This window comes from Arctopsyche grandis, chromosome 9 (genome assembly GCF_051622035.1).
Source record: "Arctopsyche grandis isolate Sample6627 chromosome 9, ASM5162203v2, whole genome shotgun sequence".
NCBI classification, from domain to species: domain Eukaryota; kingdom Metazoa; phylum Arthropoda; class Insecta; order Trichoptera; family Hydropsychidae; genus Arctopsyche; species Arctopsyche grandis.
In genome coordinates this window covers 14,758,201-14,777,184 of record NC_135363.1, presented here as the reverse complement: position 1 = coordinate 14,777,184, position 18,984 = coordinate 14,758,201, and the positions used below count along the sequence as shown (strand labels likewise).

Here is an 18,984-nt window from a genome sequence, read left to right as displayed (position 1 = left end):
TAAATTATTCTTACGTTTTTACAAGACATGCAAAATAATTTTATATTAAAAGTAACTGCTCGTTTAGATAAGGCTAAATTTAAGTAAAAACGTAAGCTTTTATTGTAGATATGTGAATTTTATGCAATTCATAGAATTACTTACATAAATAGTATACACGTACTAATGTATCATAAGATTGCTTATCTGGACATCATGAAACGACATAGGATATTTTAAGAATAAAATCGTTTCTGGTGTGAATTGGATATTGTTAACTAGATATTAGCACCGCATTTATGTTTTTGTTATACCGTAATTTTATTTTTCACACCATTTCCTATGAATATTTGACATTCCCAAACGTAAGTACCTACTACATATATTTATATATAATCAAAGCTACTAGAAATTGCTTAATATTATACGAATAAAAATCAATCATTGAACTGACGACTTGAAAATGGAAAATATTATAATTTATTTACCCTTCTGTATTATCATCGTTGCTATTGAGTTTTATCTTGGAATAGAACTGGAGCGTTGCGCAAAAGTGACGCGTAAAAATGATTTCTCGACTCGGCAGCGAATTTTCTCCTCATCACCGATATCTTCGAATTACCATCGCTCTATCAAGAAAACTCCTCTCTCTCGTTCTAGGAAAAAAAGAGAGCACACTCCTCCTGCGACGAAGGGGCAGATTCCGCGAGATAAAAAGATCGTTACGCCCTCTCAGGCCTTCGCGGGACGAAAACGCGTCATTAGAGACGAGCCGGGGAAAGCGAGCGTTAGGTGGATCACTTTCGGATGGGTGAACTGAAACCGGAAAACCGGGAACGATATTTGAAACGATCGAAAACGGGAACGACGCATTAAGTCGGCAAGATTTTCACGCGTCAGTTTTTTCGACTTCTCACTATATTTTAATTTCATACACTGGATGCTTTCTGCCAAAATTCTGATATATGTATGTAGGAATATGAATATGTCTAGATACATATGTATACATATCATGTCAGATAACCTAAATGTATTTTTAAAAGTATACGGTATAATTTGGTTCACTATTTGATGCGCAGAAAAAAATCTAATCTCACATCTATCTACATATGTACATACATACATACATACATGAGATGAAAAATCGATTATCATTGGACATTTGTTCTATTCGGGATCTGAAGCTTACGAAGCTTTTCGCTTAAGTTTAAGGCATTCTGAATCTCTCTTTCAGCGCTTTTTTATATAGTTATACTATATATGTATATGTATATATATATATATATATATATATATATATATATATATATATATATATATATATACATACATACAAATATGAATTGTGTATATATATATACATACATACATATATGAATTGTGATTGAAACTTGGAAGAATAGCATACATATTTATTTTAAAATTTTGCTAAGATACATATGTACATACATACATAATAGTTCCAAAACAATTTATTTTAGATATATTTTCGTTATTATAATATAACACGACAAATATTACTAGCGGTAATTTAATTACCGATATCAACATTTATTGAATAATCCTTTTGTTATTTGTATGCACGATTTGTCACGCCGTAATTAACAGAACCAATTTCAAATGCCTCACCTGTATGGGATTGGAAGCTCATAAAATAGTCCCTGATTATAATATTATACATGTAATATTTATCGAGGCATAAAATATAATACAATCCCCGTGAAAGCGATTTATCATTTTCCCATTCGAAAATTTCATCATTACGCATTACGGTGACACGCAAGACCTTACAATTTTTCATTTTTTTCCTCAAATTCGCAATATCGAACGCCAAAATCGGATTAAAATCTTAAAAATGTAATCAAAGTTGATTTCTATAATCCAATTTCGCCTCTTTAGGGATTTTCTCCTCTGTGTAATTTTTCGATCCAACCGAGGTTCAATGTGATGAAAGGAGGGATTCTAATTGGATTAATTTTACCGATAATATTAAAACGAGCAATCTTTTAAGTCTATTGTTTAATTTATTTTTTAATTTATTATATTATGTGGATAGAAAAGAATTCATTGATATTTAAAATATGTGAATCAATGTAACATTATTTTACTAAAATAACAATTTTTAAATGACTTACATAGTTTACATTGTTGAGGATTTTCATTGTTTGAAAGAAAATACTTTTTCTTTAATTAAACTATATACATATATGAAAGGTGCACTCATTAAAACGAAGAAAAGAAAGCTTTTAGTATTATTCTGCAACCGTAGAATCTTACAAAAGGAACAATGAATCTTCTTAACTGTGCACAGGTGTGTACATAGTTTTTTCCATGTCGTTATATTCTACACACTTTGTAATAATAAGATGCTCTTGGCTACAAATTAACTCGAAACGGAAATGTAAAATGATAATTAATTAGACCAATTACCTAAACAATGTGATAAAGCACTAAAATTAAATTGATAACCGATTCGATCCATCGGACGAGTTCTAATGATGAAATTCGAATTCGATACTGTGCCTATTATGGATATTTACGTCCCGGTTAGAGTGGACAGCTTTGTGCTCTCGTTCAGCTTCAATTCGTTATTAACGGGTAGTTAAATACACGCCAACCATATTGGATTATATCGATCGTAGCCGAATGAGATTCACAGTTTATTACATTCAGAATTTTAAAAAGTCACATGTCAATTCCGACTCGTAAAGTTCGTGCAATTACCCACGTCGACTGGAAGAAGACGCGATGCTACGGCAAGGCGCGGAAGAGAACGCGTTGTCCCATTTTGCATCCTGATTTACAACGAGAGATAAGCTGAAAGCTGAAGGGGAGGAAAAGAAGAAATTTTCCTCCTTAAAACGATTTCCTGTTTTAGTGTTTTCCCACATTGGCGCGCCTGGTTCCGCGCGAACAACGGAAGTAAAGAAAATCTCGAATTCCGCTCCGAATACGTTCGAACATTATTGGGATTGAAAAACGTTTTCCTCGCACTCTTATATACACACCACGACAATTTTATTCCTTCGATGAAAAGTACACACACCCACTCATCTTTGAAAGTGACTCTTGTTCTGTTATATATGCTATTTATGCATCGATACCGACTCTACTTGAGTGCGTACCGGTGCATTGGAACATTCAAGTACAGATCGGTAGGACCAATGCAGAGCAATGTACTTAACGGTCACTCGTGCAAATGCCTTGGCTTTCATACGCTAATCGAATCTGGGTATCCGTAGACAGGCCATAGACTATTGTGACATCGTCCAAACGGCTACTACACAGACTATAGAAGTCTTCATAGTACATTTAATTTTATATGACGATCACAAAATACGCGTTGATATCGAAAAATGTGATGCAATATAGATACATACTTTCCATTACATGAAAATCGTTTAATGTCGTACGAGCGACGAACAAAAAGACTCTTATTTTTATTTTCGTTGAAAGGAGAATATTTTCATAGAAGACGTTTTCGTCGTTGTTGTAAGAACGTGAAGCAAATCTGCGAACAAGTAAAGTTGCCAAAGCTTTCGGCAATAGTGTTTATGTTGGGTAGGTACGCCATGCAGATTCTCCTTTATGCGGAAAGCGTAAATAAAACGACCGAATTATTCCAAATAGATACGTCCTATCAGACAGAATAAAATTGGGCTAAAATTGGAGTATATTCGAGTATAATTTTTTTTTGCTTCGTGTCATACAATGGCATCGCGAACGTATCGGAAAATCGTCGGCGACGGAAAAGTTTACCGTTATTCAATTTGCGCTGTTAAACAGTTTAGATACCGTCACGAATTTATTGCTTTACGATAACAAAAAATAAAATAAAATAAATTACGCGATATTTCTTCAACAAACATCGTACAAATTCGATAAAATGTGTAGGTTAATTTAAAATCAGAATATTTAATTGTAGCGCTCTCGTCCGCTTCGGAATTAGTAATTTTATATGTTGTCGCAAAGTTTAACGGATTTCAGTTTTGAAAATCTGTGTACTTGTGAATTATAATTTTGTCAATATTTGTATGGCAGAATCAACTTTATTTCTATTCAAATTCATATTTAACTAATAAGATTACACTGCGCGTTTTCTGCGACGAGGAAACGTTTCCAAAACCGCAAACTAAATTATCGAAATTTGTGCAAATATAATCAGAGCTTCCGAAATAATCAACTTTATACCTCTTGATACATAATGTTTATTAAATTTTCAAAATAACTTCTACGAGGACAAAACTTTTAATCATTCATGAAAATTAATAAACTTTTTACACATTCATATCTATGTACATACATACATACATACGCTATTTAAAGACACTTCCTTTGATTTCATATTTATTATACATTAATTTCTATCATAGTTGCCATGAAAGGTTACCCCAAGGCGACACCTATGATCAAACTAAACATTACAATACAATTATTATTCAATAGAACAGCGTCATCTATGGACAAACTGCTAAAAGGAACAAATTCGAAATACGACAAATTTTAGAAAAACATCTAATATATAATTTGAAAAGAGACTTTGTATGTATGTATGTAACCTTCGTTCGTTGGGTCATAAATCCGTGACGTCTTCGAACAAATAATTCGATCCGGGGGCGAAGCCCTAGGAGGCGCAGCCGTGGGGGGCGCAGGCGCCGAATTCTGGTATACATATTCATAAGACTTACTATATAAGTTTGTTTATTCGTGACAGTCAATTTAATAAAAAAAACAAACGAGTATTCAAATAAATTTATATAAAATAAAACTATTCAAATAAATTTAATAAAATGTCTACTATTAGATTATTCATGTTTAAGCGGTTTATATTACAAAAAATGAAGTCGGGTAATACAGCTAGTATTCTATGTACATACAAATAGCTAAGCATATGTAGTTTTAATATCAACAATTTCGATATGCGACGAATTTTTGAATACTGTATATTATATTTTCTTACAAGCAACAATGATTTTTTCGACCGAATATTATCAGAGACGAAGATTCTCTTAAAGAAATTTACGATGTTGGCCTCCTTTCTATTTGAATTGATGTAAAATGAGCTCTAGTGGTGATATATTTTTGAATTCTAGCGATGTGAGCTGTATCGAATGACTTGGGTAAGCCCCTGTAGACAGTTTATACAAAATATTCAGTCTCTTGACTCCCTCCATCCACAATCTCCAACTTGGACTCGTCAGTTTCGACCATACAGCCATACCATATGTACCGATGTGACGTTCGAGCTTTTTTTGAAATCTTCAACCAATGTGTGATAATGAGCTAAACATATTGTGCGACTAACTCCACCACTATGGAAGCGATATAGCAGTTCCGTCATATGAAGATGTTCCTCTTCCTAATTCATCGAGTAAAATTAAAGATTTACTATTTCTACTAATATTGTACTCGTTGACATTTCAACACATGGTTTTATAAAAATTATTACAGTAAAATATGAACTAAATCGATGAATAAGCAATTGGTAAAATCTGGTGTAAATGCATTTGTGCGAGACCGACAAATACTCATATCCTTTTTATGAATTGTAAAGAAAAAACAAGTCACAGTTAAAAGAAAAATAATACTTAAATTAATAATAAAATTTGAATTTCAATTGAAACTTTTCACAGTAAACGCACCCCTCATTAAATTACAAATACCTATCGTAGTAAATCATGCTGCCATTTATATTGAAAAATAATAATATCAAACGGAAAAAAATATTTTTTTTATATTAGAGTTCAAGGATCAAATTAAAAGTTGCTCGTCTCGTCTTCTCGTTTCGTGACCGCATTTAAAGACTGGAAGAAAAAGGGCACTTTTGTCCGGAGGCCGCAGACGACACAAACAATTTTCTGGTTCACTTTGCACCGCTGCTGCTATTCAATAATGATTACCGCCGAAGGAAAAAAACGACAGTAGGGGAGAGGGGGATGATTTTTCCAGGGTAAGACACGACTTCCTCCGATCGTTACCCTTCTTCAGCCATTACCCTCTTCGTTTGAGCGTAAAGGACTCGGGCGGTAAAGGGTCATGCAATGTGGCGTGGTCGTGTCCGTTTCCCGGACTAACGCAAATGAAAGACCTACATATGTACCTAGTACGTATAGGCCTCGTACGAGATCAGACCATGCGTGTAAAGGGCGCAAAGGCGACATTTTGGGGCCTGGGAAGGCCTGCTCGAGACGAGTACCCGAGTAATCCCGAATAATCGCTGGCACACGAAACGTCGCAAAGTGAAGAGATCGTTAACGGCATCTAACCGACAACCATTTGCCGATTTGACACGAAATAAAACACTGCATGGCTAAAAACATTTTGACGGATGTCTCCGTTAAATGTGCGGTTTTCAAACTAAACTTTACGGTTAACAAAGGCGCGTGTTTCAGAAGTTCCGGTTGACCAACGTTTAGTTCTTCGGTTCGTTACTGTCACGCAAGTTTTGGAAGCCAGAAAACGCACGTAAGCAAAGGGAGACTTTCGCCCCGAGATAAAACTGTAGCCCGATAAGAAAATAGGTGAAAAATTTTCAGTTGGTTTTTTTGCTTCATGCTAAAATAATTTTAGAATTGCTCGTATAATTTTAGGTGTAAAGTACGCACGCGAATTTCGGGCCAAAAGTTTCAAAATAAATGGCGAGAAAATTTTATCGCCTTATTTTCGTCGAAAATCAGCTTGTTTCCTTCGCTGATTGTAAGTGCGAGGTATGTGTATATGTATGTTTGTATGGCAGTAATGTAACTTTTGCAAAAACTTTTACAATTTTCCTCGGGCTGATAACGATCGCACTTTAATTGCAAACAAAATCATTTTACTTGACTTTATTTGCATAATATACATACATATGTACATACATTGTAAAAATTTTCAACGCCTTGATTTTGACAAATAAACCTACATGTATGTATGTATACAAATTATGGTTTTTGATTTCCCGAACATTTTCAATTCCCAGGAGATGGGAAGAAGCTCGGGTTTCCGGAAAGAATTAAGGTTTCCGCGATTCCTGGGATAAAGGGACATGTTTATGCATGATTTATTTTTTTTTCAATTTCATTTATTTATTAATAATACCAAATTAATATAAAAGTCAAGGCTATTTTTATTTAGGTACGTTATTTTGTAGATGATTCTTTTATAACTTACTATTTAATTTTTCATTCATCGTTAAATCAACAATTGTCCCATCTTCATCAGAATCTCAAAGAGTTTCTTCCATTATGGAATCTTCAATACAAAAAGGATACGCTCGCTTCATGATAGTGTTATCGTAGGATATGCATTCGCCGTTATTAAACCTTCTAACGAAAATTTTGATTTTTTTTCTCGAGATTTGAGATAAGATTTCCCGGGACACGGGACATCAAAAATTCCATGAGTTCCTGAGAATATCTGTCCCGGGTCGATCCGGGCAGACACCCCAATACATATTCATATGTACATATGTATGTTAGGTAGAAAAAATATATTTTTCAAGTTTTATCTTTTTTTATCATTTTCTACACCTTTGACTTTCTGGCGGGTGTCGATCATGATTTTGACAGTAAAATCTCAGCTTGATCGAATATGAGATAAGTTTCAGACTCTAAATAACTATGCACACATATATACTATATACCTATACATATATGTTTGTATAATATCTATTCATTAATTTAATATAGTTGGAGAAGACGTTTGCCTCACATACAATTATTAATAAACTCCAGAGAAAAATAAAATAAAAAAGGATATGTTCAATATTTGCTTATTTATATTGTTTGTACATAAGCTTACATGTAAATCTAAATGTTTATAGTTGTACACAAAACACGTCCGACAACGCGCACGCTTCGCATCCCTCTTCACGATATGCAAAATGCGCCATTATTTCAAGTATGAAGAAGTTTTGATATCGTATACCAGTGGTGCACAACCCTTTTCACATATAGGCCAATTTATCTTTTTCTAACGTTCGTGGACCGCAGTGCGCAAAAATGTTTAAAAATAATTATATTCAGACAGAACCGGATTTAGATATAGAAAGACTCTAGGCTATTTCACTTATTAGGTCCTTCCAAGCCTTGGGAAAACAATAACTCTGAACCGTTTTATAGGGGGGTGGGGACTTATCTTAGAATTTTAGAAATATAATATAACCCCTCGTTTATACAAAATAAACCATCTCTTATAAAAAAATACATGCGCCGCATTAAATAAAAGCTATTTTGAATACCCGTTATGGGAAAATTAATTAAAGGTAATTAATTTTTTGATAAAATATTATATTTTTGATAATAGCCATTCCAAAATCATATACATAGATCTCAATGTAGGATATCCTGCGAGTATAGATTCATTATTGGACATTTTTCATATTAAAGACCGTCACAAAAACAAACAAAACTACTAACGGACCGTTTAGCTTTTTTATATATATGTACAATATATGATACATGTAATTTAAATGGTTAAGAGGCTATTTCAATTTAATTTCATTCCAGAAAATTTCTCATAATTAACTTTAAACTTTATTTTTTTTAAGTACTACTATTTAATATACACCGTTATATATAAAACATTCGATTCTTCCTAACCAAGAAGTATATTTCTCATCATCATCTTGAAAATTTAATTGAAATAAAGCTTTTCTTATTAAAATTTCACCACTGAATACGATAATCAAATAATTTGTATATAAAATTATTATTTTGAATAAAAATACAAATAATTTTATTTTACTACCGCCATCTATGTTTAAAACTTAAAACTGAATAAACGTCAGGCACTTTTCAGAAATTCAAATATTAAATAATTCGAGCAATATGGCAAACTATGAAAACGATCGGATAAGAGGCAAATTTTTTCCTAATTTGTAATCGCAAGTGAAGCTAAAAGTAGGTATATAAAAAAAGGCGTTAGACATCAAAACAAAAATATTTCAGTAACGACGCAAAAAATGGTACAACTAAAACAACGGACCGGATTATTGAAGCGGCTAATTTTCCGTATTTCAGTTTATCGTTCGTAATACCAACAATAATTAAATAATTACAAACTGATATTGCCACAATATAAAAATACACATTTCATTTTCATGCGTATATATGTATGTATGTACATACAAAAACATATACATACAGATGTATATATATTCAAAAATTGCGAAACTATGCGAGCCCCACAACGCACATCCAACAGAACCGTTAATGAAAAAATGTTGTTTTCGAGCAATTTACGCCACATTGAAGAATTTTTTTCGTACATTTAGAAACATTCGCAGCGGCACACACAATGCGCCCGGACGCATAAATCCCGCGACGGCCCTGGCGAGCGCACGCGCATGCGCACAGCGTCGAAAAAACCGCACGCACACCACACAGACCCAGCCGATCGTCCATTATCGACTAGGAATAAATGGCGTACGCTTTATCTCGGACATGCCGACGGAATAAATAGACGAAAACCTCAAAAGACCCACTCCCGCTCGAGCTGATCGCATTATCGAATATGTCAAATATATAAATATAAGGCTTTTGTTGCGAGTCGTGCATATCGCGCTCTCGCACACAATGGCGCCTCGGGAAAAACATGACGTTTGCCTTATTGTCTCCATTGTACATCGGCTGCCGACGAGAACAAATAAAGAAAAGCGGGTCCGGAGCGAACGACGAGCGCGTGGAAAACCCCGGTATCCGGTTTTCCGCCGGTTTTATCGGCACTTGTTTACTCTTTTTTTACCCCCGCCCTCCCCCTCCCCGTCCGTTTTAAACGTTGGCACGATAAAGCCGATATTGTGAACGGTGCTTCGATACGATACAAAATCTTTCCCAATGCACTATCTAACCCCGGCTATTTCCTTTCCTACATCGCCTTATATCCACTTTTCCTCTTTTTTTTTTTTGTTCTTTCGTTTTATGTGGGCACTAGCGCGCCTTACGCCATTATTGCTCTACATTTCTGCAAACGTACAGACACAGATATAACTAAATTTGAAAACGCTTGCGAAAATCCGGCAACATATGTTTATTAAACGGAACGTTATTACTTGTACAAACATATGGTACATTAGATCCTACATATAAATTAAGGCATATGTGTATGACATAATTCTGATTTTTCAATATAATGATAAATAGTTAACTACTAGATATATTTTGAATTTCAACATATCAAATTTATAAAAAAGTGAACAAATTTTTATTTATTTTTATTTTTATTTTTTTTTTATTTTTTATTTTTAATGTAATTTTTTTTAATGTTAATGTATTTACATAAAGCGAAACGTCTGTTTGTCTGTATGTAGACAAGAAGGCATATAACTGAATTAATTTTAATAATATTGTATTTTTCAGTTTATTTTGAATTTTCATTTCAAAATATATTTGGGCAAGATAAAATACAATATTACAATATGTACGTATAATATAAGAAACGGAGCAAAATATGTATCCTTTTTGTTCTAAAACGTTTTTATACGCATGCATATATTTATGTGCATTGTACATATGTACATATATTAGGTCGTGAGTTTTGGATTTTCATCGATAGACCTAGGTTGAAGTGCCTCGTATCAAAGAAATGTTAAATAAAAAATTTCATTGATTTTTACAAGATTTTTCTTAGTTTCACTTCGTTCGTTATCCTACCCAATATCCTGTGCCTCCGACCAATCGATTTGTTTCAACAAAAATTTTGAAAAGGTGACTTTTTTGCATATATGTACATACATATGTATACCTATACATACATACAAACATATCTCTTTATTGTAATTTTAGATTTTCAAAAGAATTAAAAAAAATAATAAACGCTCCATATCTATCTTTTGTAACTTGATTGAGTCGATTATGGTATATTTTGATTGATTGACAAAAAATACAAAGTCGCCGTTTCGCTCGAAAGTCCCCATACTAAGCGAGCCGCGGTCACAATGAGTGTTTGTATGGGAAGTGTTTTTTTTTTTTAGAAAATCATCATTTTTTCATGTTCCCGTTATTATTTTGAAAATAAAAGTCGTTGAGAGCTTTCTTGAGTATATACCTTTTATCTGAACACAAAAAATTACGAATTTTAAGATATGTATGGTAGCTAAAATGACCTTATTCGACGAAAAATATAAATTTGCGTCAAAATAGGACATTTCGACCTACTTATATTACATAAGATTGTAATTTTTAGCGTTCAAATTAAACTTAAAGAAGTTCTCAACATATATACATATATACATATGTATGTACAAACGGCAAACACAGGGAGTAAACATTTAACTTCTCCACCAAACTCAGATTATGCAATGAAATTTAAGATATTATTAAACGTATTTATATCTAAAAAAAATCATAAACATTACGACGTGTTGCTATAGAGATATTTTACAAATTTCTAAAATGTTCCATAAAATGTATTAATTAGAATGACATTAAAATATCAAAAAAAACCGAAGATAGTTATTTTTTTAATTCATTCAATGTGCATGTATTTACATTTATACATGTATACACATATATAGATTACATAGCATAGTTATATTTATAAAATAAGATTGAATAAAACCTAACTTTTCCCTAATCCGATTAAGTGAAATCCGATTTAATTTAAAGGGTACGTAGAGGTTTCAGCTTACCGATATCCATTTTGATACATCGGTAACGTTTCATTACAAAATTTGTAATATTAATATTATATCAATAACTTAAAGCAAACGAGCATAATTTTTCGATATATACCTACATATTTACAAGTTGTTTGTATGTATGTATATGTATATATATATATATATATATATATACATATATGTAAATACATACATATATAGTAGATCCAGTCTGAAAATAGTGCTTTCGGTAAGATAATCCGTCACCGAATATACCCTTAGTAACCAACAAAGTCAATTCTATATAATAGATGTACATATGTACATACAAATATGTATATATATATATATATATATATATATATATATATATATATATATATATATATATATATATATATATATAAAAGTGTACTTTGTATATACATATGTACGTAGTTATGTGTAAAGCAGGAATATCGAAAACGCCTTTAGGACCAACAGACGGGAACAATCGGCCAGCTGCGGATTGATCCAGAATAAAAGAGGGATTAAAGTCCATTGTGCAAATAGTGGACGTAATGAACTCGCGAATTTCATTCATCACGATAGAAGTGAGAGGAATTTTTGTGAAAGACGTCCGTCAATATATTAAATAGGTATGAATCGTTAAAGCGGAAGCGATGGAGAATGTATGGAATTTTTAGGTAATTCACTAATGAATCTCTCTCTCTAAATCTGCCTGAATAGTATATGTATATACATATATTATACATATAATAACCTGTATAATAAACGAATAAATTTGGCTTTCAACTAAGATTTACCCAAACAATGGATGTATATACTATGTGAGAACAATTTCGAAATGGACAACGCCTACTATTTCGTCTGAAAAAAATAATAATCACACTTTGAAGACAAAAGAATACTTTTTTGATTCGTACTCAGAGTGAAAGACTAATGAGACACTAATGGATTTCTTTGAAATCTTTGCGAATGCACTTTTATGCATCACTTTTCTCGAGAACTAAACACCCTCAGCAGCAGAAAAATAATGCAAAGAGTTTTCTCTCCTTCATAGCTTACATACAAATGCACTTATATTTAAATACATGATGCATTCTTTTGAAAAGAATTTGCGCAATTACTTAAAATTTAAAATACCATTTTTTTAACTAATTATATTAAAGCTGTCACATGCAGTTGAATTATTTTAATTAAAACATGTGTTCAAAACTTTGAAATTATATATGAATTATAGTACAATATAAACTAAGTAATAGTTCTATGATAACATGTACATATGTACTTCAGTATATCATAAGAAGATTTAAAGACGATATATTTGTAGATGAGGCAATACAAAAAAAATACGAGCTAGCGATTTATGACAAATCGACTTCGAACGACGCGACGTCTTCAGACGTAGAAATATTTTATGTGACGCAAAATGAGATGTTTTGAATCGATGATTTTACATGAAGACGATTTCAAAAAATATCACTATGGAATATTTTACCGTGCATCGTTATATGTATTTAGGTATATATTATATATATAATAATAATAATATTAGAAATAGAATGATCATATTAGGCCTAATATCGAATAATGTCTATTTTTGTTGATATCTCGAAACTTTTGCAATATTCTTCTTATGTCAGTATATAAAAGTGCTTATGTCGACCTACGTAGTAGGCGAAACACAATCAAAGAATTTGGCCGCACGTGCGAAAAAAAAGTTTTACGTCAGTGAAACTGTTGATGTTTGACAAATAAAAAGAAATCACAAACTGGGGTGTCGTCAATGTAAAGTGTCGTCACCTGAATCTGGCAGAAGATCTCCCCGTAGGGCCAGCACTTGTAAAGGGCTGGCAGAAAGGCCACGGGCGCCACCAAAACCCCAATAAACAGGTCGTTGAGGGCGAGAGACGTCAACAGGTAGCGAGGCTGTGAAAACCACCGACAAAACAAACATTACACTTTATATAAGTTACGCAGTATAAAATATATACAAGGGAGAGCACGTAAACAATATACATATCTAATCTACATCTAATATATTGCCTTGTTTATACATTCTTCATACAATAAATAGTTTTTATTGCCTTAGTACATATACATACATTTTTATGATGTGTTTTTTCAACTTAGAATATACATACATATGTATGTATGTACTTGAATTTAACTTACAATAATATAACACATTTAAATTTTACAGTAAAAGGTATATACATACATACATTGCGTAAAAAAATATTAAAATGAAAAAATGTAAGTTTGATTTATTCAAAATCAAAGTACATACTTATCGAGAAAATCGAGTTCAGTTCAAGCATCATTTCCGACAAGAAAAAATTGTAAAAAAAATTAAGATTTTGTGGTACTCTTATATGAATGATGGCAGTCTTCGAAGTGTAAACATACTTCATGAATAAATTAAATTCCTACGAGATAAAAAATATATACATAAATGAATAGTAAGTATAATATTATATGATTGTATAAGTTTACCGCTGTATGAATGAAAAATTGGACACGAACTTATGCAATCACATTGTAAATATAGCTTGAGTGATAAAATAATAAAATTTCATTTGAGAATAAGATTAATTTCAGTTAATGTACATAAGTTTTCTATTAAGTTTATTGTGTAACTTTAAGAGAATCTGCAGATGAGATAAAAGTTAAAATGTTTATATTTCATATTCATTTGATAACAAGAAAGCATATTGGAATTTGGTTTACATCTAAAGAATATCCAAGCCCTTTAAATCCCATAGTACTGTTGTCTTGCTTTTCAATTTGTTTTTAAAGAAATCATCTGGAGTTTGCTCATACTTTTTTGAATGTGTGTTATATTAATAATCGAATAAATAATACTTTAATTCCAAATTTCTTCACAATGATCATTTTGTTCTCTTACAATCTAGGAGAAAAATATATGATTTATGATTTTTGTTTAAGCTTTTGAATTATATAATTGATATTCCTTTTTTAGTAAGCAAGATATTCCAATGTCCAATGAGATACCTCCGTATTCCTTTATTATTTCCTGTTCTACCAACTATTCCTGTAATTATTTTTATATACATAGGTATAGATCTTACTCTTCTCTTAACCATATTCCCCCTCATATTGATCCATTTTGTAATTCCTTTTTATGCTTAAAATTTCTATTATTTATTAATTAATCTTAATGTCCTTTACATCCCATATCTCCTTCTATTCAAAACTTTTCTTTTTTGTTTTTATTTTATTTCATTGTCATAATTTATTTTTAGAAACTTTTTTTAGTATCAACTTTTTGTTATGTACGTTGTAATACTATTTGTTTTTGTTAAAAAAATAAAGCAGTAATATAATAGACTAAAAATAGCATTTATGAAAGTGTTTTATACCTGACTTCCAATGTATCTCGAGTATCGTCGACTGTTGAGCACACAAATGACAAGCAAATTAGCGCCAACTATGCCAACCGACAGCAGCATGATGATGAAAGCCTTCACTACATCTCCGAAGCTTAGATTAGACAAGAAGTCGGAACTGATGAACCTCGGATGTGAGCAGGAGCTGTTCCAGAGCGGAGGAGCCGTCAGCCAAGTGGTCTTAGTGTCGAACATCGTACCGGACACAGATTGAGGCATCGAAACACCACCATTTGATCAAATCAATTCAACTCGTCGTGAATTCAATACAAAACCTCACAAATCAACGTACGTCCCATAGCGTGGGTTTTTTTTATCACAGTAGAGTTTGCTGGTATCATAGACGATGTGCGGCAAAAGTTGTGCTTTTCGATACGTTCTACTATTGTGATTAATCTGAAACAATAATAGAGGATTGTTTAAGATGTGTATTGATTAAATAGCGGTTGATTTAATCCGTTGGCTACATAGTAAGTGAGGAGGCAAATACTGGCTACGTCCGGAACGACAGCGTTCGACGGAACAAAGTCGGACAACGAGTAACGATCCTCCCCAGAGGGCCTTCCCAGAGGGTCCAGAGACGGATGGGGGCTTATTGGGGCTGATTGGCTTACCAGACCATTGCATGTTACCACCGAGGGGTAATGCGAGAAACTAATTATCGCCGACTCTACCGCTACAAACATTCATCCCCGCCGGGATTGTAAATTGCTTTCGGTCTCGAGAAGATGGTTCGCGATGTGATTTTTATATCTAAGTTACAAGATTAAAATGCTCAAGTGCACTCAGGACTTTAAAAATGCCGAAAATTTCCTTGAAGCGTATTCAAGTTTGCCGTAACCAACCAAACAGACGGTTCGTTTAATGTTTTCGAATAAAAACAAATTAGGTAACAAAAGAATATCGCTTATTTTTTCATACAATTCGAGTCGTTGAAGTCTACGGAAATACAAACGAGGGTAATATTTATCAATTTTAAAATATAATTATAACATCACACTGATACCTGTAGGAGTATTTCAAGTGACTTTGCAAATTTTGGTAGACATTAATCGAACGACGTGAAAATTTGGCATTTAACATCGTGGAATTTAACTTTTCGTTCGGGGTTATAACTGAGTATTAAAAACAAATGAATGACGATTAATTACAATTTATTCGTCTCTTTGAATTTTGTTTGAAAAGGAACTTTATAATTTTAGTATTTAAAATAAAGTAAGTAAATCAATAAGAGAATTCATTTTAAACAATGAATCGTTCAGTTTATGTTTTTATTTAGTCAGATATTTAAATAACAAATTTCTTGTCAGTACTAAATGTTTTATATATGTATATTTGATAAGGTATTTCCTTTTTTCTGTGGTTAATTATTACATATAATAATACTGACAAAGGAAAGTCATCCGGTTAGAACTATCGCATTCTTTAGCCCAAATAGATTAGAGTTCCCATATAAATTCAAGCTATATGCTTAAGTTTGTCAAGATACGAATGAAATTTCCGGATTAACTATAGAAAAATACTGATTTTCCACATCGATGAGTGTCGGTTTTAATATACATACATACATATGTACATTTAATAATGGAATTCAATATTAAGTTTTTAAATAAAAATTTTATTATTATATTTTTCCAGCTTTTCAATTGAATATGTTTCCATGCTGAACGAGTCGTATTCAAATATTCGACCTTACTGGAAAATTTCTTGGAAAAATGTTTGTCCCAAATGTAAGGATAAGCTTTATTTGAGATATTGTATTTATCATTTTTAATACAGAATAGGGTTCAATTTAAGTCCGATCAGGATTATACATATATTAATATCCGCAGATTTGAATGTAGATTTTCTCTTCACGATTTTCAGTTTCAAAGCTGGGATTTTAGATGGTTTCAACTATGTATAGCTACGACCAGCATAAACAGGTAGCGAAAGATAACATCGAATGTCAACAAAGACCCGCTCGAATCTCGTTTCTCACATTGAAACATTTCTCTAGCATGATATTCTACAAGACGTCCAAAATCTACTAATATCGATACAATCCAAGAAATCAAAGTGCTATGTGGTGAGTAAATTGTTGATTTGTTTCTTAAAATCATACATAAATGACGTAAAACATATATTTACTGTATGTGAAATCATTCATGTAAGTAAATTTAAAAAAAAATATTCACGTTTCCCGCACAAATTTCGGCAAGCTGTTAGGATTTTATTGGTTTCTAGATGTGATTTATATATTTTTTACGCAAAAATAGTCTATAAACTGAATGTAAGGTATATATCGCGAATTCGAAATAAAACATATAATAAAAGCTAACGAGCCTGTAGTAATTTCATATTCATATTTTATATTAGAAATATTGTATTTTGACCGCATATGTATACATAAGTATAATATGTAATATATACTTATGTACACATATTTGTATTTGTAAATGCAAAAAGTTGCATTGAAGGTGTAATCATTACATCAATACATATATACTCGTACATACAAAACATTGAGAATTAATAGCAAAGAGAAAGTCTTAAATGTTTTCAGTGATATTCCAAAAGTTTCACGAAATATTATATTTATAATGTGTATTTCTCATAATGTGAATATAAATTACTAGGCCCTGCTGAATGTATTTTATTTCCAAGACATTCTCCACTGCGATAAATCACAAAAAGTGAGAGCAGTTGTGGAACAATTGAATTTCTTGCGTTCCGTGTCTGTACAAAAGCTCGCATTCTGCATTGGTAGTTCCCCTCCAAAGTTAGCAAAACTAATTTCGCAGCTTCCGCGGGGCAACAGTTTACCTTTAAGCGATGTCCGTAATTCGATTCCACTGTCGACAAAGACGCAATATAAAATGGCAATAAAATCATATTAGTGTGCAGATATCTGCACGGTTCTCAAATCGCATTCACAGCTTGTTTATCCGGTTTATTGGAATCCAGATCGAAAGAACGCTAGTCCATAGGAAAACACTAAATACGCATAAAGGAGAGAAAGTTGCCCTTATTATTTTCAATTTTCGTGCGAGATCGGCCCGCCAAAGAAAGGGTTTCCCCCTTTTGTGCGACGAAATAAAATTTCCCTTTGATATTATTCGATTTGAGCACGAATTGAATGAAACGTGTCGAAAAGACATCGAAAAAAAGATAAATTCCTTTTAAGTGCATACCATATATGCAGAATTGTACTTATCCAATAATATATATGTACTTACATACATATGTATATAGCCGACGAGATACAATAATAAAAAATACACTCACATAAAATTCCGCGAAAAAAATCATATCAAATTTTATTGATCAACTTTAGCCAGCAGCATGGCTTGGTGGTTGGGCTTTTTTGTCTAGTGCCGAGAGTTCACCGGTTTCAATCCCGTGAGTTGATTGAAAATAATTTATTCTGAGTATATTATCTGTAATCCTGCTGGTCAAACTTGGACATTTGTGACTCTAAAGTCGATCGTTTTCTCAGAGTTTGCCAATTTTTTCTGATTTCAATGTTGAAACGGTTCCTCCATTAAATTGGCTAAAAACCCATCCTACCCACCACGTCACCACTATTTGAGTATGATTTATGTACAGTAAAATTTGTAAAAAAATTCATAGAGGTCTCGTTAATTTCGAGTCTCGTAATTCAGCGTCTTATTTAATAAAAATGCTGCATTGTTTGTAATTGACCAGGAAGGCACCTATTAGGCCTTCCTGGTATATTTGTATATATCAAAAATAAAAAAATTAAATAAATTTCTTTAATTCTGTAACATACATATTTTAAATATGGACTGCGGGGCTCTTTGTCAAAACGTTTTGTTTTGTATGTTTTTTTTTTTTTTGACGATGCGAACTTTACTCGTTGGTAATAGTGGTGTAGTGACCTAATTTAATATTGCGTAAAACTTTTGCAACACTGTAAATCATCCCGCGTAAAGTGGTCTCGGTGGAATAGTTGAACCGGGCAAAAGTTATGCTTTTAATTTTAAACGAAAAAATTCAAAACGCGATCAAACA

At 32.3% G+C, this 18,984-nt stretch overlaps 1 protein-coding gene across 1 annotated transcript in view; it reads right to left on the bottom strand.

Moving 5' to 3' along the window:
- Nucleotides 1-15,267, bottom strand: part of LOC143917378 (trace amine-associated receptor 1) — an 83,531-nt gene extending 68,264 nt beyond the window's left edge. Inside the window, exons 1-2 of the mRNA XM_077438872.1 lie at nucleotides 14,944-15,267; nucleotides 13,364-13,489 (exon numbers count right to left, since the gene is read on the bottom strand). Of these exons, the coding sequence (XP_077294998.1) occupies nucleotides 13,364-13,489; nucleotides 14,944-15,189 (372 nt within the window). The 5' untranslated portion in view covers nucleotides 15,190-15,267. The remainder of the gene's footprint in view (nucleotides 1-13,363; nucleotides 13,490-14,943) is intronic.
- Nucleotides 15,268-18,984: the final 3,717 nt, after the last annotated feature.